Source organism: Plectrocnemia conspersa, unplaced genomic scaffold (assembly GCF_051122295.1).
Source record: "Plectrocnemia conspersa isolate PC_06_02 unplaced genomic scaffold, ASM5112229v1 ptg000012l, whole genome shotgun sequence".
NCBI lineage: Eukaryota > Metazoa > Arthropoda > Insecta > Trichoptera > Polycentropodidae > Plectrocnemia > Plectrocnemia conspersa.
Window position 1 is genome coordinate 10,286,597 of NW_028277176.1, and position 25,983 is coordinate 10,312,579.

General features: G+C 29.2%; 1 protein-coding gene across 5 annotated transcripts in view; it reads left to right on the forward strand.

The window, feature by feature from the left end:
- The first annotated feature begins 2,047 nt into the window (after positions 1-2,047).
- Positions 2,048-25,983, forward strand: part of Zasp66 (PDZ_signaling and DUF4749 domain-containing protein Zasp66) — a 40,634-nt gene continuing 16,698 nt past the window's right edge. For 4 of the 5 annotated variants that reach the window (XM_088199331.1, XM_088199333.1, XM_088199335.1 and 1 more), the window contains exons 1-4: positions 16,046-16,417; positions 18,579-18,727; positions 22,120-22,239; positions 24,679-24,907. In XM_088199331.1, the coding sequence (XP_088055457.1) occupies positions 16,301-16,417; positions 18,579-18,727; positions 22,120-22,239; positions 24,679-24,907 (615 nt within the window). In that variant the 5' untranslated portion in view covers positions 16,046-16,300. Of the gene's footprint in view, positions 2,280-4,677; positions 4,763-16,045; positions 16,418-18,578; positions 18,728-22,119; positions 22,240-24,678; positions 24,908-25,983 lie in introns of those variants that run through there. The other variant, XM_088199332.1, reaches the window with a different exon arrangement.

A 25,983-nucleotide genomic window follows, 5' to 3' on the forward strand; every position in this document is an offset into this window, starting at 1 on the left:
AATGAAATTAATTTAATTATTAATAGTATATACGCCTGTTTCCTTACAGCATCCGCTTTTTGCTATCATATCTCTTTTTGCAACAATTTTGTGACTAATGCTCACATGATTCCAGTCTACACATTAAGATGATTTTTGAATAGTGTATGAAGTCTAAATTCTATCAATACAATGAATAACATATTGTAATATCATTACTTTTGCGGTCCCTGCAAACATCAGAAAAGTTAGATTCTATTCACACTGTGAATGAGAATCAGCTGCATAAATTGAACTAAGCTTCTAGTCCATTTATTTTAATTAATTCGTTCTTTAGTTACAACATATCAAGATTTTTGTTCTTAGTAAACAGTGGTTCACATCTTTTTTAATACATCACTAACATCTTACAAAAACAAAAAGTTGGTTACATCGAGTCTATTAGTACTTTCACCTAATTGAGTCACTATCATGAGTTATACGTTGACTCCACGCGTTGATCTAAAATGGGAGTCGGATAAATTATTTTCTGAAGGGAGAGATCGTTAATATCATAGGCTTGGCGGGCCAGGAAACAAATCTTAAGTGAGCTTCTAAGGAAAAGGAGTAGCTTTCATATATGAGCACTGTTTTTCCTTGTATTTTTAAGTTAAATTCGTTAAGAAATTCAATGATATTTGCAGCAAAGGTTAAATTTCCAAAGCCATTTACTATTCTGTAATAATATCTAAGGGCGTTTTTTTCGTTAAGAAAAATTTCAAACGCTCCTCTGAGTTTAAAAAATCTCAATAAAACTTTACCATAAATGAGCCATTGAACTGCTATATGCCAAAGCAGGATATTCGGCCTTTGTTTCTGATAAAATAAGTTTACGAGAGCGATTAAAGTTCACCGCTGACATAACTGGTTCAATAAATCATAATAGATTAAGATTTTTCCTACAGTGTACCTGCTAATAAATAATACAATGTATATAATCAGTCTTGCATTTTCACAATCTTCATATTTTTTAATCTGTTTCGCATGTATTTTAACCACCATCTTATAAGACAAATTTAAGTGAATTTCATGTTAGAATAAACATTGTTTTCTCAGCTTCGTTAATTTTTTTTGTCTATAGTTGTTCCATGTAGACTATTCGTTGAAGCTAATTTTACAGTTGACATAAATAATGTGGTCACTTAGTAACTAACTGTTTGCAGAATACTATAAAAATAAGTACTTACTGGTACTAGTTTTACATTCGCTATTTTGCAAAGTGAACTTGTTATATTATGACATATGCGCCTTGGAAAAATTATGATTCCGCAAGAACACCGAGAGTTGAAGAAGTGTGAAAATCACTGGGTGAAGCTGAAAAAACATTTTAAATTTAATTGGCTATTGATGTTACTCACAATGTACTCAACAAAAAAATAATTTAAATAAATTTATAACGCTGTCAAATTATAACTGTGTCACAGTGGAATGCAAAGCAATAGGAGCACCACATACTGTCATATCTCGCAACTCCTCAACTGAACGATTGACCGTTTCATTATAGCGCATATTTTGAAATTTTAAAGAGTTTAAAAATATATATTTTCCCTTCGAGGCGTAGTTTGCTGACCCGTGATCTAAAACATCCAAATTCTTATATCTTTGAACCTTGCCCAAGCAGACCAAACGTATATAAGCGCCCAAAACTGAACAAATAATTATTCCATATCACGTGTGCAAAGCTTTTTAGTTTATGGTTAATTAAATATTATTTGTATAACGTACATTAACACATATGTATACGTTTAGTTTTGCTGAATTTGTTAATATATTTAGATAGACCTATAGCTAAATGATGGGGGGATACTACAGTACTGACCTCATGACCTTCTCTACCGCCTGAAACATTTTTAATCCTAAAACACTGATCTAACGTCGCCTCGAATCTTCGCCTTTCGATGGTTAGAAAAGGCGGGGCCCCCGTGGCCCCTGCGCCCTGAAGCAACGCTGTGCTCCGAATCTAAAAAGTGACGGACGAAATTAAAATGGAGCATAACCCATTCGGCCAACCATTCCTTCCACCGTCCACAATACTCGGCCGGCAGTCGCACATCTTGGTCGGCGACCGCCAATCCTCTCTCTCCCTCACTTCCTCCTGCAAACTTTCACCAGCGAAAGCTCTTGAAAAGTTTACACAGGGTCTGGAAAGATTATCTAGTTCGCCGGCCGAGGTGTGCATTTGTGTTTCATTGCCAAGGTGAAGCGTGGCAGAAGCACGTGAGCCAAAACACCTGGAAACAGTAAATAAGCACCGGCCAAAGGTGAGTGCTCTCTCGAAAGTTTCATAGCTTCTTGGCGGGTTTTCTGGCGCGGACGCCAGACGTCCATTTTTCTTTCAGGACCTGACACATGTACCAATTTCCGAGATGTGAGATGTCATATTAATGTTGTGTGTGTATATTTAAATAATACATAAAGCATATAGTGAACGAGATATTAGAGCATAATGTTGTAACGTCTCAAAAGTGATGAATATATCATAAAGTGAAATAAGTGAAACTTAAATTTGCCCATAAAATTATTACAATAAGAAATAGATCTAATTAAATATAATCATATTTAGTTTGCATTAAATTACATACAAATAAAATATAACAATAATTATCAAAAAAACATTTTTTCGAAAGTTCGGATAAATTTATCTGTAAGTTATTTTACTACTATTTATTAAAATAAATACAAATTAAAAAAAAAACAATTATTAGAAAATCGAAGCCTAGATTCTATGTTCCATAAAAGAAAAATCAAGTAGCATTTTCTTAAGAAATGTAAAAAAATCATGAAATCACACAAATAAATAAATATAATAGAACTAAATATTTATTAAATATATTAAAGCAGTTTATCATTTTTAGCTAGATTTTTTTATACGTATAAATTTAAATAAATAATGTAATAAATATTGTATTGGCTCGTGTTTGATTTTATTTCACTCTTTAAAATCCAATCTAAGAATATAAAAAAATTGCAAATCATGTGATCTTTTTTTAACGAATGTATTAACATAAAACATATATTTAATACAAAAATAATAATTTATAAGTTTTGATTATATTTCTCGTATTAAAGCAAATTAAAGATATTTAAAAAATATAAAGTAATAATAATATAAAAATAGTGAAAATTGTAAAACTTTTTAATATGAGAAAATAATAAGTTGGTACATAAGAAATGATCAAAATTATTAAGATTAAAATATATTTACTTATGTATTTATTAAAAGTAAAATAATATTTTGAAAACATTTTTTTTATTTATTTATTTTATCAAATTTAAATTATAAAAAACACGATGTTTGCGCATTTTACAATTATTTTTAAATTTCTAAGTTAATACTTAATTTTCGTACTTTACCATAGTCTATTTTAAAACTTTTTAATTAATTAGTATATATATTATAGTAAAGATATTTGTTATGAATCAATCACTCTCTGACGTATGTAGTGTAGAATAAAATTAAAATATTAATTCATAAAGTTTTCCTTAAATAAGGAATAAAATTGTTAAAATATTTTTTACATTTAGTAAATTTATTTTTATTGTACCCTAATATTTACTTAATGTAACTTGTATCTTTTAAAATTATTATTGATATCTTTACATTGATAGTAATATCTATATCAGGGGTGGGGAATAAAAATATATTTCCATATATTTCCTTTGATCAAAGAATTATACGCAAGCCATCAATCCATGATATGTTCTCAAAATTTCTGGTACTAATTTTGAGGTCATCAATTGAAATTTCTTAAATGCGGCCTTTTTTGTTTGGAACTAACGTGAAAAGGTTCTTCCAATGTAATATGGCCTTCCAACGTGAAAAGGTTCCCCCACCCCTGATCTATAAACTTATAAAACTTAACGCTCATTTAAAATTTTTTCACATTTTCAGATAAGTTGACATTTCAGATATTTTTTAATTAAATAATTTTTATGTTTTATATTTTAATAAGGTACTATATTATATATATCTCATAATGGCACAAATAAAAAAAATTTTAGTCAACCCAGTATATTTAATAAGAAAACTATCATTTATACGATAAACCAAAAGTATCTGCGCATTTGATAATTAAATTATGTTATCCTTACAAATTATTACTATATTTTAAATTGTATAAAAACTTTTTATTACATTTTTTATTTGTTATAAAGTAGTTATAGTGTAGAAATTACAAAACATATTAAATTAAATGTATGTAGTGTTTTATAAACATGTTTTTGTTTTGTAATAGTAATTGATAATTCAAATTCACCATCTTAGAGCAAATAATTTATTAGTTATATCTGCAATATTAACTATTTAATAAAAAAAAATATAGAAAATATTTTTTAAATATCAGTTAGCATATTATTGCTTCATTGATTTAATATTTCAATTAAAAATATGTATATTATATTATTTCATACACTTAATTTAACAATATCAAAATATGTGAGAACCATCTATTAATTATTTGAGATGTATTTCTAAGACGAAGCATCAAATAATGATGTGTTTAATTGGAATAATTAGAGGTATGCTATAACCCTTTTTTTATAATTTTTTATATATTATAAATGATATTATCTAATATAATTTATTTTATAAATATATATATTTGTATTTACATAATATAATACGCTGATATTTAAACATATTTACAAATTATTTTTCAGAAAATTCAATAAAATGGCGTTTCAACGACCGGCGTTCTGGAGAGTACCCCATAATAGACCCGACCCTGACTTCAGAAAGAAAAAGGTACACTCAGCATTTAACTTATTTTATAATAGAAAATCTAATTCTGAAGATATCGTACACTCGTGTTAAATCGTAAATACGTTTCTTGACGGTAATACGTTCCAGAATTAAATATGATCAAATTCATCCGGCCGCTAATGATCAATCATAAATAATGAAATGGACAAATGTCTCCGAGGAAATAAAATATGTCTGGATCTCACGGAACATTGACTCGTGGAAGAATATTTTATTTTCATCGGGAAAGATAGAAAATGTAGAGGAGAGGAAGAACGACGAAAATAAATCGAGTTTCCGACAATGTAGACTATTTTTGTTCCAAGACAGATTTTTATTTCATTTTCTTTTTTGTCGACCGATTAGCCGAACGCATTAATTGCCCGTAAATCTATCGAAAGGATCGATTTACTCTAAACATGTGACTGCACGTGGAACTGTTTAGTATTGGAATGGAATTCAACGGTATAAAAATAGCTAGATATGTATTATGTGTGGAAGTTAAAAAAGTAGTTCTCAATCAAACTTGAGTAGTTTCTATAAATCTTTCAGTTTGGATATATTACAAAATATTAAAATATAAGAATTTCAAGGATATCTAAACACATCATAAGAACAATTTATCGTATTTTTAGTAGTTTATTTAGGATATTTTTAACTATTAATTATTTAAAGTAATTTTATCCATACACTTCCTTTAAGATATTTCGTCTATTATGTACTTTTTCTGTATGATCAACAGAAAATGTCACTAACAATTTTATAGAAAAAATCGTTTGTTTTTGAGTTTGTCATTTTATTATTTCAAATTGACATACAAGCAAATTTAAGGCAAGCAGTAAAGTTAGATCAGTGATCATATTCTTACTATTCTTACGTAAATTTATCATACACATGTTTTGTCCTGATATAATATAATATGTGTTAAATTACTTCTTTTTTTTCTGATACATTTATTAAATTTATAGGTATGGTTAAACTAATATTTAACAATTAAAATTGTTGATTTACATATTTATATAATTGTATATATGTATGTAAATCTTTCCTCTATTATTACGTATATCTATAAATGAAAATTAAATAGGGTAAGTGAAATTGGAACACTGAATACGATTATTTTTATTACAACGCAGGCGTTTGCTTATTGTAAATTGTATTGACTCATATGTTTAAACATAGATTGTGATATATTGAATACATGTTATAATGTATTAAGATAATATTAAACAGTTTCCGTTGGTTTAATATGTGTAGGTATTTACATGATATAATAAATATTTAAAAACTGCATTGTAACATATCAGCGATCTGTCGTCATCTGTATTATTCAGCGAAATACAATTTCACAGACCCTGACCTTAGTGAAAAAGTCGAAAAAGCTCGTCCAGCTTTCGTCGTGTCACGTTTTTTTCTTCTCGCTGTTGCCAAATAGTTTGTCGCCGTTCCAACGGAACAAAACGCCATTAGAAATATCGTGCGAGCTTATCGTTATTAATTGATTATGTTCGGGGGTATAAGCGCAGTAACAATAGAACTACAGTCCTTTTAGAGGTCTGCCAATAATTAAGCAATCGAGGTCACCTTCTGTCGACGATTTTCGTCACAACGTCATAACAGAAATTATAGATGATTAATTGTTTTCGGTCCGAAACGCGAGATCGACGTTTTTGCGAGACCGGTTTCATTCATACGTGAATTTGCGTCACAGGATTGGAGCCAAAAAAATCCAATTTAGATGCTTTATTGCTCATATCATGTGAATTCTTAGCTCCATGGATATTTTATAATATCTCTGGCGATTTTGTAGACATTTTATAATATTTTAAATATATTTAAACATTTACTATGTATATAAAAATATTTTGTTATAGAAACATTTAGAGTAGTAAGATTAGTAGCGTTTTTATTTTACTTTTTAACTATTTAAAAAAAAAATATTCAACAACAATGTTCCCAAGAATCTTGTTTTTTACATTTATTGCCTCATTTAATTTAAGTCTCTCGTTATCGTTATCACTTAATTTATTTCTAGTGTCTTAATTTGACACAAAGTAATACACTAAATAAGAAACTGTAAATGCAGAAAGAAAATTTTAAAATAAAATGAAAAATTGCGCTAATTATAAACAAAATAAATAAAAAAAACATATTGTTGAAGTGAATTTGAAAAAAACCTTATAACAGTTGTTGCTATTTCACATATTCATATACAAGATACAGATAAAAAAAACCTCTTTGGGTCCGCCGACAGGTTAATTTTATGACGTAAGTCTGTGAAAAACTCTCATACATTTTTGCAATCTGTCGATTTCTTCTTATCTAATTATTAATACAATTATAAGATTAGCAAAGCGAAGATAATGCTGATTAAAGTAGCTTAGAAAATTGTAAACAATTATTTGCCAATAAATACTTCCAACCTCTATTAAAAGCTTGCAAGAAAGCATGCACATTTTCAAACATCCAGCACGGATCCATCCTTTCTTATGCAGCGGTATGAAAAAATGGCTCTATAATTTTTTTAATTTTGCATTTGTCTCGAACAATTCTGTAAGCAAATACTAGTTACATACAATAAATTGAATATATTTTAAACATAGTTTTGACTCTTAGTTTTGGTAATCAACTGCTAAGAGTCTTTTCTGGCAAATAGGTAAACATGTATTTTAGTCATTTTTTACTGTTAATGCTACGTACAATATAAATTATTAACCGTAAAAAATTAAAAGCAACTAGAAAAAAAACGACTTATAGCAAAAGATTAATAAATCATTGATTTTCTGCTTAAAGCTATTAATAATACGCATATTAGCTTATTTTGTGATTAACAAAAGTAGCAATTTAAGATCATATAACTCTTTCATATGTACATATGTATATAAAAAATCAAATGGAACATTTTTGATAATGTTTGTTTTTGATAATCTATATTCCAAATTCAACTTACTATTTTATATAGCATTATATATTTTTTTTAATTTAAAGAAGCTCAATATAATAAATAAAATCACACGATTGACTTACGTGGATATTCTTCTAGACTTAAAAAAATTTAAATAATTAGTGAGATGATCATCTCGTATGAAAATCAATATCAACTATGTTTAATGATATTTGTGTTATTAGATATTTTATGTATATGTTATTTTTTTATAAAAAAATACATTTCTAGATTTCGTAAATTCAGTCACTGTAAAATCTCTAAATTAAGCATATCTGCTGATGATGTATCTTTATGAATACAATTGTATCACCTGTAAATCGTTCACGTGCCAGAATTTTTTGTGCCACATCTGGCACGCGTGCCATTATTTTTTGTTAGAAAATTAAGAAGACACGTATTGTTTTTTCGTATTTACTTAGGATCGAAGTCACCCGAAATCTATACTTTCATATAGCATTTATAATATATTTTGATGGACAAACTATTTATATAAACATTCTAAATACCTCACTAATATTCCACTATAAAACATCCAAAAAAAATTAAATTTTGAAGCAAATATACAAAATAAATATCACAACCTGTTTTAAAGAAACATAAATTAATTAAGTATAAATCTTTCTAATGAAAAAATATTTTTAAAAGATATGTTATTTGTATGTAAACAACATGCTTACTGTCTATCTGTACGACAGCATCTTGACAGTGATTTTCTCATTGAAGTTTTCAATGAAAATCTTTCGTTGTTTATTACGTAATTTTAACAAAAATACCATTATCTTCCCGCATTCTAAAAGCTCGTTTGTTTGTAATACAAGCAGGCGAACCAAATTGTGTCAATAAAATGGACCAGACGCTTTTAGCCATCGTCGCAGGGTCACCGATTGCAAATCGCAGAAGTTTCAACTTGACACACATATTGGATATGTCTGTATGCATATGACAATTTTTCGATTCAATTACCAAAACCCTAAATCTCGCATCGGCGTATGCCAGCAGAACGCGTCCGACAAAACAACGCCTAGCGAAATCTATTAATATCCCAAACCGCGAGCATTCGAAGAAAATTTACGACGTTGAACAGCTCAAACAATTATGTGAAAAATAAAAATTCTAAAGACTCATTTTCTTTAGAGATAATAATATGAGAGGTATCAATCAGTCTTGTTTAGTTATGTTGAGAAGCATTTAATACATGCTTATGCTTTGCTATAAAATTGTTTGAAACTAGCTTCTTGCGCAAATTCGAGTAATAGCGCCGACGCACAGGCGGCATATTTGTATTTATTTTTGGAAAACTATATTGCGAACAAATCGCAATTTTATCTCACAAAATAAACTCTAAAGTAGTTTAACTGAGTTGTCCCAGAAACATGTCTAAATCACATTAATTCGGGCGACAGTATGAATATAAATTTAAGGCTCGTATCTTTAATCAAAAAAATATTTTTCTTATAAAGATCTATCAGAACGTGCATTTAATGTTAAGAAAACGCGTCATTAGTTTAACGATATAATAAAAATATATACAAAATCTCGTTAACGTTCTTGCCAAGAATTAAAAAAATAAAAATATATTAGTGGTGTAGTTTTTTTTAATAAAGGTTTTAAACATATTTTTAAAATAAAATATGTGACATTTAAAACGTCTTTATAAAATTTGAGTTAAGTAGTACAGTGTTAAAAAAAGATAAATTATGAAGCTTCCTACTTTCTTAAGTTACTTTTACATTATGACAAATTCAATTGAAATAGAGAACGTATTTATAAACTTGTATATATGAATCTGTTTTATCCACATTGTATTAAAATAACACATAACTAAACCTGGACATTTGTAATGTTACTACCTAAAAATTCAAGATAAATTAAAATTTATATTATATTTTCTAATAAAACATTAATTTTTGCTGATTGAATAAGTAATTATTATGTATTGCAAATAAAATAAACTTATGTACTTTATCCTAGTTCCCTTTTGCTAGGAGCGTTGGGCCATAAGTCATTATATTTTTGACATAGCTTCTATTAAATGAAGTACTTTTTGAAGTTGCTGCGAGGCAGTATTGCTGGCCTTAGATTTCCCTTAAGAGTCGCAATCGCGTCCCTTATTCTAGTCAGATTTGTATTAAAATATGTATTATAAATTCAATTTGGTATTGCATAGCAATTTTTTAATATATAAAGCTATCTGAAAAAACTTGAATTTTAGCTAACAAGCATATTTTAATTAGTATTAATCATTCATATTAAAACATAAATTAACTTTGTTGAATTTAAATATGAAATATGTTTAAAATCAGATTAACGGGTATCGATGGATTGTCAACACCTCCCTTCAGAGTCCATGTTTCGTTGAGAGAACAATGAATTTTCCTCCAACGCTTCCAGCAAAATACACTAAGATAAAAATATGGATATGATCCATACTTCTCTCAATCCACTTCAACGACAAATAGTACTTTGCTGGATTTCAGGCAATGTAGTAATATTTGAAGACGCTGTAAATATACGTATCGTATAAAATGCAAAGCACTAAGAAACCGAGCATCTTCGACATCTTATTGCAAAATTCGCGATGAGCCTACTAAATATTCATTCACTTTTAAGTGCACGACGAAAGTATTTATGGTTTTAATACTAAACTGTAAACTGTAAGTTCTAGAAAATGTAGCAATGTTAACAATGTTGAAACGAATCTGCATTTGTGCGAATATCGGTCATTCGGCATATTTAATCCCTGTGATATGCCACTTGAATAATTCAAAAAGTTTATTAACCGTTCGACAAACGTAAGTTGTGCAACTTCCAAAAAATAAGTTCATGACAAACTTAATATTTATCATTCTATAAAGACTTTTCTAAAATTCTGTAAGCAGTATATTTCCTAATTTTACAAAACGGTTGTTCAAATTTAATAGCTCTATATTTTAATAACACATTTAAACGCAATATTTTAAAATTAAATTGTCTAATAGGAAATCGAAAGAGAAAAGCGCCATCGTGTGTTTATTAGTTAAAACTTCAGATTTTTATGTTATTTTTTTATAATCAAACACACTGAAAATTTTCGTTAAAATGTGGTTCAAAACTTAGCTAAGTGAAATTTTCTTTTCTTTTAATATTTTCTCTCAATAAAAATGTACATTTAAAAACGTTATTATTAGATATTTTTCACGCGGTTTATATAACTGTCTACTTTGAAGCGAGCGCCGCTATAAATCACGTTTATTGGCCGGAAAACTGAGTTCGATTTTGGATATTTACAGCAAGTAAACACGCTCGTAAAATAGTCGTGGAAAATTTGGGCGCTGTGAAAAATTCTTGCCGAAAATCTTCGGCGCTCGTCGCATTTCGATTGACCTTTCACTAGAATAGCGACCGTACTTTGCGTACAGACTTCCGTGTTCCATCCACGTGGCAAAAATAGATTTTTAAATATCGAGCCGAATGAAGAAGGGCAACGATCTCGCTTATGGCGAAACAATGCGAATTTATTTGCATCACCCAGAGTAAATAACCGAAACGTTATTAACGCGCTTAGGCTAACGCTCAGTGCGCTTGCGCGAAACGATCGAGACGGTTATTTCAGCGGCTAACCAAATAAATAGGCATCACACAAAAATATCCACAACGAACATCTGCGTCGCGGGCGAAAGTGTAAATTTGGAAAATTTGAGAAATTTCTGATAAATAAATAAGCATAAAAAATATTAACATCGATATAAACAATGCACAGTGTGAGATTGAAAGATATATTATATCTATAAAGCGTTTTACTATTCTTTTTTTATTATCAAATATATTTATTAGTTTACCAGTACATGGCGCAAAAGCCATGTACTGATAAATTTCTTTCAGTTTTTTTCTTGAAAATAATTTAGAACTAAACAATCATGTAGATATAAAAACAATCCTAAAAATATCTTACAGGATTCGAACACTTCAGATTTTTTTTAGGTAACGATTCATTTCAATAATTTTATTTTGGCCTTTTGGTTTACCAAAGTTGAGGCCTTCTGACTTCTTATTATATATTTAAATAAACGAAATAAAATCCATTCATGAAAAAATATACAAAAATAAATTACATAGTATAAACTGAGATATTTGAGAGATGTTTTATTCTTAATATTTAAAATACTTTATATACAATATTAGATAAAAACTATAGTTATCCTCAACCGTTGTGCCACGGACGATGCAGTGAGAAAAAAACATCCTAAATAACACTGTAGAGCAATATTTTTGTAGCAAAAACAATATTTTTATATAAAATTAAACATCTTTTCACGCATAAAAATCTAACCGATTCCTGCCGCCTTTGTTTTGTGCCAAATGATAATTTGATAAAACAAATTCTAAGCACAGTTTATTTATCAAATAGCATATAATAGACCAGTGGTATATATAGGTTGGTGACTAATGACGTGAGGTTCAAATCCCATATGGACTATAGAGTTTTTCTATTGTTTCTGTTAAATCAGAATATAATTATTTAATAATTATAATACCGATCAATCATTTCAGATTAGGTTTTCTTAGATTTTTATAATCTCAGGGTTTAATATCATAATTAATTTTAATAAAATTAAGCTTGGTCATGCACATATTTTGATAGTAAGCTGTGATAATATTTAATAATTAATATATTTTATATCACTAAATTACATACATTGATTTCAGTCTGGTGTCTCACTACTTACTTAGTAGTTGTACATTGTGTTTATTCTATTATAACGCGCTGGGTTGAAGCCTTTCATGTTGCAACGAAAGATTTATAATGAATAAATAAATTAATTATTAAAATAAAATCTTTCTTTCTTTAAAAAAATTTTAATGTTACAGCTAAATTAATGATGTAATTTTTCATCAGAATATTATTTTTATGTTAAAAATGTTTTACTCAATAACTTATTTATAAATTGCAGTACACATCGGTTTACAACATTTTTATTAGTTAGAATCTACAGAATAAAATTCACTTTAATTTTCATTTAAAGTCCACTAAGCTTTTCCATAGTTTAAATATCGTTTAAACTACCCTACAATATGATTCCACTGTAATAGTCTCGCATGGCTTAAGAAACGATCGATGAATAATTCACCTAAAATACCACCATACTATCACCATAATTTGTTTCGGGCTTCCATTTTATGGAACTTCTTTGCTGTTAAGCAATTGTCCTAATATTTACTGGTGATCGTAGAGGATTAATTTCTCATCACAAGTAATGCTTATCTTTAAGAGTAGTCCTCTATTGCTTTTGAGAACTAATGAAAAACAGACTTCGAAACGTTGTTTTTGCCTTCCAGTCAATTCTTGCGGTACCCATTTGTCCATTTATAGTATCTATATGTTGTTAAAAGGTTGCGATAGAAATTTTCTACTCCTCTGCTGCAAGAGTACTGACAGTTGCTTGTGGATTAATTAGCTTCAGCAGTGCTTCGCAATTTTTTTCATCAACAACAGATGGAGGGCTTACATGTAGGTTAATATGCCAGTACGATATTTTTCGAAATAACACTTTCTCTGAGTAACAATACCTTTGCCAAATTACAAATTACTATTCCTCATACAAAAATAATACGTAAATCTTTTGTCCACACCATGATGCATAAGAGCTAAAATATAATAAAAAAATATAGCACAAAAAATACCTCTCGTGTAAAATAAATAAAAAAATATGGTTATTCACTATAAACGTCTCGTTACAATCACTATTTTCTTTCGATAAGTAAAAATCGGTCAAAATATTATTATATTAGACTTGTATTATTTCTATCTATGTTTTTAACAATTCATAACAATATTTAATTTTCACTTGTGTACCATTAGCACATTCTTACAGCTAATACAAATATATTCATAACTTTTTACAAGTCCTTCATCTTTAGATTTCTTCATTTTAAAATGAAAATTCTGTGTATGCACAGATTTTATTGTATTTATTATATCAATGTTATTACATATATTTGACTTGTGGTGTGACGTTGGTGTTTGAAATGATTTTTTTCCAAAATGTAATACATTATATACTTGCCATTATTATTAAAAAAAAATTCCCATCTTCCTCTTAAATTTTAAATTCCCTGATGATATAAGAATTTTATCATAACAATAAATATAAATCTATTTGGACATCATCCCCTATATTAAACCGTCTCCAATTAATGTGGTACTGAGATATGAGAATATAGAGAAAGGTTTCGTTTAAATTGCCCAGTTTTGGTGTTTGTTTTATGCCATATAAAGCCTAGCATTATCGTAATGGAAAATGGCTACTATTTTGCTAGACAGTACTGGCCATTTTTATTCAATGGACTGTTTTGTCCAATCCAATTGTTGGCATTAGCTCCATCGTATTCCAACAAACGGACATCAATTATAAAACAATCTTTCTAGAATAGTGTCTTTCTTACGACTATGGCAATGGTGTCTCCTTCAGTTGATTGTTTTCGACGAATTATATTATTTTACACAATCTATTTCTCATTACCAGTTACATCATCAAACTCCTGGGGGCGTCTAAACTATGCCTCATATTCAAGTATATAGTACCAGGAATAAAAACTCTAGAATCACCTTTCTTCTTAACTCACACATAGTGTCTGAACCATAAATATTGCACAGTTTATTCACAGCTGTTGTTGCATTAGTGACGAAACTCCCTTAGCATGAATGCTGATCTTTATTTATAGAATTTATAGAATAAATTATTTATCAAATGACCTGTCTTTGTATTTTCTCAAAATTAAAAATCAATTTATCTGTGATAAGATTTTGACTTTATACTAAATATTTTTAATAATTCTTTATTTAGAAACACTATGTGTATACATTGCTTAATACGATCATTTTTTCCTTTCGCAATTAAAGATATCAAATCCTTTTAAGATTCGGATTATGATTAACTATCGCAATAGATCAAAATGAGTTCATTGGTTCTGGAATAAAGAAGGATTAATGATGGACCTACAGTAACTGTGATCCTAGAGAAGAATTCTCGTTTTCACTTAGTAATGTTGGAATCTTATTCTTGAAACTCGCCTTAAAGACTGTGACTAAAAATAATCATTTATCAACAATTGAGAGAAACAAGACAATATAGTGTAAAGAATGGGACAACACAAAAGCCCTCGTTACGACTAGAAAAAATGGACACATAAATAACACGCAAAGATTCTCCTATGCATTGACAGAATATTTTGTTGTTGACATGACATACGTCAACATGGTCATGGACGTCCATGACATACGGTCATGGACGCTCACATACTGAGAGGGACTCCACCATACAAGCACCGCAGCAGAGAAGGATCAACCTCCACTATACTGTCGCTGCCACACCAATCAGATCGTCCACTGACATCATCCCTCTGCTAGCTTATCCACCACCGCTCGGAGAATAACGACAAGGAACAGACAAGGAACATTACGAATCAAGCTTGCAATACAAAGGCAAAGCAGTAGCTTAAAATGGCTACAAGATTCAAACAAGTAAAGCAGCGTTCTGTGTAGTTAAGAGTAAATGTCACTTCAACAAGTATATGAAAATACGAAATAAAATCATATATGTATATCGTGAAGGAAATTTGTAGAGACAAATGAATGAAATAATCTCACTTCTGGAGATGTCATTGATCAGTTTTTCACCATCTGACTTCAGAATTTCAAGAAATTGATGCCTGCATAGTTCGTAAAATTCCGCCCACCGACAACATACTGTCATGAGCGTACACATCCTGACAGGGACTCCTATATACGAGCACCACCGTAGCAGAGAGGGATCATCTTCCACTATACTGTCGCTGCCACGCCACCTACAATACCTTTAAGTACCTCCTACGGAAATGTCGTGCGCCAGCTTTTCCACCACCGCTCAGAGAAAACATCTCGCCATTTATCGTCTGTCGCAATTGTAATACAATCTAATAAAACTCTTAACTAGATTTCACCAAGCGTCTCACTGGCTATGAAGTCACACCCCCTAGGGTTCTCAAACCTTAATGTTTTTATTATAAAAAATATGAGATAAATCACATTTAAAGTTTTTACTCAACTTTCTCTCATAAAAGAGTTGGGTTTCTAAGAGCGACTATCAGCAATGTGCAGTACTTCGGACATTTCATACTATATCGCGAAGGTATAAAGACAAGCTGGATTGAAAATTTGGCTAGTTAACTGATACCTGATATCTGGTACAAAAATAAATTCTAAATATTGTTTACAGCGTTTCATCTCAACCCCAGTCCGCCGTAGCTCTCGGACCCACTGCTTGGCGACCCCTATCGTCCGCGAATTTTGCAACTCGTCTAAATCGGCATCTGGCTGCACCAGTGTCGGTTGCATTTCGGTCCAAAAAACACGGCCGATAGACTCCGATTGACCGTCCGACAAAACGACCATCGCCATCGACAACACGCGCAGTTTATTCTCGGCGCGCGTTTAACCCATATACCCAGCTCCGGCAAAACATGTCTTGACCCAAGTGTTTTTCTCTCCACCGCGACTGAAACCAAACGTCAAGTGACACGTGCTAAGCGAACCACTGTGAACTAGTAATCCCTTTTTATACAAAAAATCCGAGAAAATGGGTGGAAAAGTGCACCACTTTGTTGTGACTCTGAAGAGAGGAGGCAAAGATTTGCCATGGGGGCTGAGGCTCGTCGGCGGATCGGATATTGACACTCCTCTCATCATCACCAGGGTAAATATCGTGTCATTGTGTTTGATAGAGAGTCCCTTAACGTCGATCTATTCTTGGTGCTAAGTCTAAGTGTTGAAACGGGTTGATAAGCGGCCAAAAGTTTCATACAAATTGATTATGACATTGTTTCTACGACCTTTAATTATACTTAATACACTATTTAATCCTCTCGTGAACTTATTTGTGTATATAGATATAAAATACAGTGATTTGATAAAAAAAAATACTATCGATAAAGCATTATTAATATGTTAGTGATCATAGAAAAAATCATTTAAAGATAATATTCATTAGCAAAAAAATACTTCAATGATATACACTTTTGTTGTGTACTCCATAATTTCCAGATTCACAAAAATACTAAATAAGTTATAGTTATATTTATAGTAAAGAATTTAGTATAAAAAAATCTGTAGAATCTTATTAAATAATATACTTTTTAAAAATATATATTCGATATTTAAAGTATAATTAAAAATTATTATTAGGACACATAATTTTTTTAAATTTAAAAACATGTTATATACGTTTAAAAATACATATAAAATACGTAATCTTCAATTAAATTCCTGATATTTTAGCTAAATAAAAAAACTTAATAATTTCTTTATTTCCCAATTTTTTATTTATATATACTATTAAATTAAAATTTGATTTTGTCTTTATTATTTTCTTTATTTACTTAAATTTATAATTAGTAACTACAATACAATATAACTATTACACAAGTTTTTTTAAAAAACATTGCGAAAGGTATAGTGTTTTATTCGATAGTATTAAGGTAATTAAAAGATTATAGAATTTTCTCTATGCATCGTTTTAACGAAACTGCTACATTTATTATTAAAATCTGATTACAACAGAACAGTTATTATGTCACATATTTAAAAAATCTGTGTTTTTATTTTTTATGATCTTTAAGCTGTGTTACAAAGTTTTTAAATGGCAGCCATTTAAAACAAGATGGCAAATCAGACGTAGTAGCAAACATAGCTGAAATATTTACAAGGTCAATTTTTCAGAATAGTTTAATAGATAAAATTTACAAGCTTTTCGCAAAAGGTAGTATTTGTAACTTAATCTACATAGTTATATGTAGATATCGTCTAAAAATCTAGTTCGATAGAAATATTCTAAAACGTGGTATGTTATTGAATTTATAAATATAAAATTGTTGTTTTATGTAAGTGATTTAAAAATACAGTATAACTATACTTTCATACTATAATTTCCTTTAAAATAAATCTAAGGTATTTCAAGTATTCAAAGTAGTTTTTAATTAAGCAATTATAAAACCGAAAATACTACATTTCGTAAATATTAACCTTGACATTTCAGCAAAGCTTACGCAAAATTTTTTCTTTGATTTTTTTATTCTGGCATGTCTTACATTTTTCAGAAGCGTAAAATTGCAAAGTCAAAAACGTCTGACATTGAACGTGTCTAGAGAATTTCATTTTAAATATATTCAGAACATTATAAATTGTCTGTAACAACCAATGAAAGCTATCCCATCCTCAAAGATTAACCTTAAAATCATCTCGATAATCGCTATACTCTTGAACTGATACGTTTAAAACGAAAAAAGTCTGGAACAGTTCCAAAATGCTACAAAACGTAAACGTTCACGGTGGTATTAATTTTCACGACACACATGATATTAAAAATCAGTTAACTTATCTAGATTAACTCAAATAAATATTGCGTGCCTAATTCTTTGCTATACACGATTACATGTATTATATATTTAAATGGCTGCTCTGAAATTATATTATTATTTTTGGGATTAAAACATATGTTGCTTATAAATCAATCTAAAGCTTTGCGTTTAGCGACAGACTATTTGTATTTCTATTATACGGAATATGATTTTTTATTGCGGTCTTCTGAAACGCTTTTAACCAGGAAGAGACGTTATAAACGTCCGATTACTCAATAAATTTGCTTTCAACCTATGACAGAAATGTAGTTCAATGTTTAAATTGAACGCAGAAGTAGGTCATGGGATAACTTAATATATATTTTTTTTGTAACTTGTCTTATGTAAGCATTACTCTAGGCGTCATAACAAGTTTATTCTGCGTCATGCCATTTGGCAGAAGCAGCTTCAGAAGAGTTGAAAAATAAACATAATAGTGAATATTTAACTTTGGTGTTTCAGGTGAATCCTGCTACTCCGGCTCAAGCCGAGCTGGTAAGAGGAGATGTAATCACGAAGATAGACGACTATGACGCTCGAGACCTTCGCCACGAAGATGCCCAGAATTTGTTCAAAAACGCGGGAAGCACCATCAAGCTGGCCATACAACGGTACATAGACGTTGGGTTAAAAATAAGATTCCATAAAGCTTAAAAATTCAACCTTTAGCATTGAACTTGAAGAGCGATTTTAAAATTGACATTCATGAACGATATGGGTATATAAAACAAAATGATTAATAACTATTGTAAACTGATTATAATAATATTTATATAAATCTTAAAGTATTTGGAGCTAATCAGAAAAACAATATCATTTTGCTTTATATGCTTGAAATGAAATAGAAAAATAATTAACTCATTACCATTTTGTTCAGAAGCAAAAATTTATTAAGAGATTTTTTACTCATGCATAAAATATTTTCTAAAAAGCATTAAAGTGCTGGCATTAAAATTACATAGAAAAGTAGTTCCTTATTATAATAAAATAAATGCTTACTATTAGGTTGCTAGGAAAATAATTGCAGTTTATGACCTTGAAATTCAAATTCAGCTTATAATTCACTGTATTAATCTGTTCAATTCCTAAAGTCCCCAAGTCGTATGAAGATGAGTCGAACTCTTGGAGATTTGATGTAGCCAGATTAGATTAAACGGTCGGAGTGAAAGCGGCTTCTTTTCTCGGGCTTCTATGGGTGGTCTCGGTCGATTCGGCGTAGCTCTGCTTAGTACGAATACGACCGAATTCTTTTTATTATATGTAAAAAGCCAATTGATAATTCTAAGCCAATGATTCTAAATGGAACTAGATTATTTCTGTACAATATATTTGGTGACGTTGTTATCTTCTAAAATTTTCCATTCGGAGATGCTATCTGCATGGCGATTTTTTTTCGTTAAATTAGGTTCCAACGGTGTTTAAGTGCAATTGCTACGACACTCTGAATGAATACCGTTAATTGATATCCGCACAGTTATGCATATCTACTCTATTGTTTGCTAACCACTAAATCTCGGATTCTTGGTTAATTCAAGGAACATTAATTTAATTTTATGACTCTTCAATTATGCGTGCATCATATAAATACTATTAAAATCGACACTTTTTACCAAATATTTATTCCGATGGTATACAGTTACAGAGTTCTAGAGTTAATATAACCTCGAAATTAACTTTTAGCAGCAGCTTGCTTGTTGAAGACTAACCTGTAAGAAGTTGTCAAAATCCTTTACAAAGCGATAAGCGAGATGTTTGATAAATATGCTGGATGTGGCAATATTTCATAGCCAAACATATTAAACTATAGGTCAGTCGTGCGATGTATTGCTCATTGTCGTGCAATATAATCAGATCGAATGTAGCTAATTATTAATTAAGATTTTCATTCGTGGGATTAGAAAAATCTTTGGTCGTCGTTTGGAATTATATATTTTAAACAATAACTGATTCTGATTTTATAGATTAATTCTAATCTCCCAGACATTCGAGTTTCACAGAACATCTGATTAAAAATATAGTGTGTTATACCGAGCGCATACTTAGTTTTAGTTTCACAAAATTATTTTGATTACGATAAAGGATCCACTTTTTGTCGTACGTTGAAATACGATCGAGAAATTTATCATTTCTGTAACATACAAAAAATCTGAACAAACGCTGGTTTTCATGATTTGATGTAGCACCTATTTCTCATTATTTTTGCTTTCTAGCATAGAATGGTTATATTTTAAATAATACCTTCAGTTGCTCTTTCCTTTTTTATCAATAATGTTTTTTTGGACCATTTAATTTATGATATTTTATCTGTTTTGAGCTCGAGTTTAAGGCCTTGTGCAGCCATTTCTCATTCAGTTGATTTATAAGATTCAGAAGTTTCGGTCCGTCAGAAACTGCGTGGAATGAGGCTAGGCTCGACCTCCTACCTCGGCTGTCACGAGTTAAAGCTGTGATTGGGTAATTGTACCCATCATTTATAGTCAAAATAAAAATATTAGATATAAAAGAGCTGGTGTAGGGGAGGTATGAAAAAATAAATTATCATAAATTTCATACATTGCTATAAATACCAACGCTGAAAAATGTAGATTATTTTATTATCTCCATAAGAGAAAATCACATCATTAATTCATTTCAATAAGTTTTTTTATTTATTTATTTTAAATCATCAATTCAACAGCACAGCTTAAAGCATAATTTACATGCATTTTATTGGCTTAAATAAAAAGAAAGCTCAATTATTATCCTAGAAAACTAATATAAATAAACAACTATTGGTTGTTACTATAACTAATTTAGTAATAAACATTCACTTATTAATTTAATTTTTATTTATTTTAAAATATCAAGTATACGGACACAAAAATATATATTTTCAAGGTAATACAATAAACACATTACTTTAAAAAAATGTATACATATATACAAAGTGATTATTTACATGAAAAATAAGTTTAAACACAACAAAAGCTGTACATATACAAGTGAAATGCGAGTATAGTAAATATCGTAGATTTATGCATGCGCAAAATATTAAATTGTATAAAAAATAAATAAAAAAAGGCAAAAAAAATAAATAAAAATGATATCACAGCATCCATAATTAGCACATTCGAATTACATATTTATTCAAAGATGTATTTCGTTTCATGCAATAACGCAATTTTAAATACGGATTAAACATACATATATACATTTTTGTAATTTTAATTAAATTTATTAATTGAGCAAATCATTTATTAATCGTTAGTTGTGTTTTTAATTAGGGGTGTGTCAAACAAACACCTGTACCGGGGCTCCTACGTTGGAAGATGTAGGACGCCGACGTTTAGAGCCGAAATGATGTCTCCGTAAGGTTTTAAGTTTTATCAAACAGCATCGTACAAAAGAGGATATGAAGCCATCCTGCAACAAAAAGGATTTAGCGCATTTTGATGCAAATTGTTATTAACGTCTGCATCTCGTTCATTAACATAATCATCATTTTAAATTATCCGTATTTCCATTGTAGATTATGTATTATACAAGTTGCGACACATTTGTGTAACTGAACTTATAAATATATAGCGTTTAACTTTAAAATGCTCTTTAAAAAATATAGCCCGGGTTATACAGGGTCAGTCTTTTGTGTCGCAGCATGTAACGTCACTCACCCTTATTTGTCTCGAATACGTCGAATTGTATTTGCATTCTGTCCAATAGCGACTGGACCTTGATAAGACAATTACTGACAATTTTGTATGTCAGACGCGTATCCGCAATGAACACCATAAACAGAAAAAGAATGTTTTATGCGATCGAATACATTCGAAAACGATCATTCGTCATTCGTCGTCCGTCCCGTCTGAATTGTTCTCACTCTCATTGCTCGTCCTAGTTGATATGAAATTTTGGTTGATGTAAGTTCACCCTTTCATAGTTATAGTCCGTTTGTACCTTATGTTAAGGATTATTTTTTATTGTGTTGTATGTTTGTTTACATATTTATGATTTGTTTATATTGCAGTGACGTTACCAGCACTAGACCAATACCATCCATGAGCAATGGGTCATCTCGTTGTAGCTCGGCTATGCTACAATCTCCGCTACCACCGCCATACATACCTGTGGCAACAACACCATACAAGTAATTTGATTACTTTTATTTTACAATAATATAAAAATAATATTAAAATCATATTTATAATAAAAAAAGTAGATTTGAATTAATAATTATTTTCACAGTAAGATGTCTCTTCTTAAATTATATTTTTTAATTATTTAATATAGTGAAATCAACTAAATACATTAAAAAATATATTCACCATAAGGTAGTTATGGTTTTATCTGATTTAAGTTGTGTTTGATGAGATTGAGATAAAAATTGCAACATCTATAATAAACTATATTATTATTTATTTTTCAAATATTAAAAACGTGGGGTCATAAAATTTAACAATAGTGATACACCAAACTGAAATTAGTATATACTTAATTATAGACTATTATTTTAGCTTACAATCATTTTGTCACTATGCACAACTCAATTTTTTTGTTTATGTGGGTGAGTTCAAATACATTATAACAAATAAATTGGAAGGTTTGGAAAGCTCTTATATATTATATTGTACAAAATATAATACAAGTAATTGGTAATTGAAATAAAAATATTACATATTGTGTATATTTTTTCAATGATCTTTATGATTTTTTTAGTAAAATTTATCTAATTTGTTTACAATAAATTGTAACACAGTTTTTATTACGATTTTCAGAGCTTATAAAAATATGTATGTATATCTATAGTGAAAAATGCACACTCAATGCTTTCGTCAAAATGCACAGTCAATGGTGTTTTGCACTTATTCGTTGGATCTGAACCTCTTTTCTTCCAACCAAGACACTAGAAGAGCAGATCTTAGAGCTTTGTAACCCTTGACAATTCTTCCTTTGAAGACATTACATTCTGCCTTAAATTGCTTGTAATTTAATAGTTAATTTATTGTCCAGTCGAATACTTTCTGGAGTAACATATTATATATAAACCACCTACTGATTTTTTTTTAATATAAAAAAAATATTCTCAATACAATGAAAATTGTCAATACCAAATAACCACGATCTAACTCAATTTTAGTTAATCATCACGATATTCATCTGCGAGATTCGGAAAATCTAAGTTAATCTAATCTGTGATAATCTATTGAAATTATAATTATACAATACCACACAAGATAGAAATTTAAAAATACTAGGGTGCATATGGGAATCGAACCCAGATCTTTAAGGTCAATAGTCAGTGACTTATACTACTCGTCCACATCTGTTAGTATTTGTATTATTCGTAAATTAAATTCATTTGTTCTAAATAATACATATAATGGTGGTCATTTTAAGCTTATGTTACATGCCTAATTTGTACTGCCATTTGTAAGCCATTCTTCAAACTATATGCAACACTCGGATTTTTATTGAAATTTTAAGGTATTTCTTAGTCAGACTATATGATATATAATAATATACTATATACTCGATTATTAAAATATATTTTTATTATTTTTTTAATAATGTTATCATTTCGTTTTAAGCAATAAAAACAAATTTATAATATATTATTTTATACTATTTAACTACAAATTTAATAAATTTTTATATAGATTTATTTTTGTGTTGTATCTTTGTATATTCAACTTATGAATTTATAAATATTTTTGTTGAGAAGTGATTGATTTCTGACTGATTTAAAAAAATTATCAAGCAATACATTAGTTAAAAATACATATTTAAATTGAATTATACAATATATTTAGAATATATTATTACTGCAGCAAATAGTGATATTTTTAATCAGTTCTCAAAATGTCAACATTTTCTTTCTTGATTTAAAAATTATATTTTTCATGAGATTTAATTTTTACAATATTTTCATTAGAAAATTAAATCATTTTATTCTTACAAATTTAATTAGGTGCATGTTATTAAACATTAATATATTTCAATTTACTATATAGATAGTTTAACATAATCAACCAGCGGTTTACAACGTTCTTTAAATTTTATGTTTATAAAAGTAATATAAAAACAAACTGTCTTATTACTTCATTTTAATTAAATATATACATATGTTTACTTGAAAATATATAACACATTTCTTTCAGATATCATAATATGTAACCTAAGTTAAATATATCTGATTACATATAGTTGTATTCTTATGTATTTAAATATACTTACACTAGAAATTATAGCAAAATCAACCACTGGTTCACATATTTTTTAATTTAAAAAATAAAATTAGTTATTTAATTGTTTAACTTTATAAATAAAAATAAATAAAATATATGACATATTGATTCCTAATAATATTATGAAGCCATCACTTATGCTTTGAAATTTGATCAACAAAAAAAAAAGGTATTTGTTATATTTATTATATGCAATATCTTGATAATACTTTTGTTGTTGTTAAAAATATCCTATTTGTTCAGTCGGGTCCGTGAAGGGTCAAAAGAAAACTTTATGAATATTTACATGCGTATATATTATTAGAGTTCTTAAATAAAATACTATTTTATTTTTTATTTAGTGGTAGCCCAATGCCCAGCGGACCTAGCCCGATGTTCAAGTCGACAATAGCAGCCCCAGTAGCCAACTTGCCTCATACAGTTTTCCCACCAGAGTTACCCAACGTGTTGTCACCCTACAGAAACTGCAGCACTCCAGTTTCCACATTGGGGCGCAAGAGTCCCGGACTTTTCACGCCGATCTACTTCAACGAAGAAACTCCAGAAGAAAACGAATCGCTTGTGAATCAGGTAAATACATACAATAATTCTATACTTATTATAAAACAATTATAGTAATACTACATTTAGTTACTACTGAAAAAGATTAGTTTTATATGTACGTATAAACCAAGGCCAAACTTGATACAGAAAAAGCCATGTGTTCGTATTTAGAAATAGAACCGTTTCTACCGATTTGCTGAATTAAGAAAAATATAATCGAATGTGTGTTTTGCGAATAATTTTTCAATGTGCTCTATCTGTCTCTCGTTTCAGATAGCTAGAATTTTCTCAGGATTAAAAATATGATATTTTGTTTTTGTACATTAATGCCGCAGTATTTTGCCAAGTTTAAGTATTTTTGGGTATTTTTTTATATTAAAAGGAAAAACTTTCCAACGCCTGCTTGCTGCCATCTGATATATTCCATATTGTAAATAAAAACTAAAATTAAATCGCGGGTCGACGACTTTCTCAGAATGAGTGATAAATTATATAAACGCGCATTGAAAACTCTCGCTCACGTTTGTTTAATACGACATTAGAAATAGTAGAAGTAAAGAAAAAATGGTTATTGGGACGAAACCCAAATATTTTATACAACCATTTTGTTTCGCTTTAATATATAAATACATACTTAGAAGTTTCGTGTAAAAAAATATTTATTTTGAGCTCATTAATTATGTTAAAAAAGCAATTCACTTTCTACATATATCTTACAACTTTAAAACCATGAATCATTTTTCCAACGTCTCCGAGATGTAATAAAACTATTTTCATTCTCAACATGGTAAGAATTCTCGATTAAGCCAATCCGTTCAATTATTAATTTGATTATTATTTTTAATCTAAATTATGTGTGTTGCATATATAAATTAATATCGACGGGTGATGAATGTTAATTATATTTTGGTTAACTTCTGATCTCTTTTTGGAATCTCATGAATTGCATACTACTTTGGCAAATCCCGAGATGTAGGATTTTTGCTTATATTATACATAAATATACATGTTTTTTGGAAATTTATTCATCTAGAATTATTTAATCTGGTTTCAAAATTTTTTATACCTCCTCTTAAATTATTATAACTTCCGTGTTGTAATTT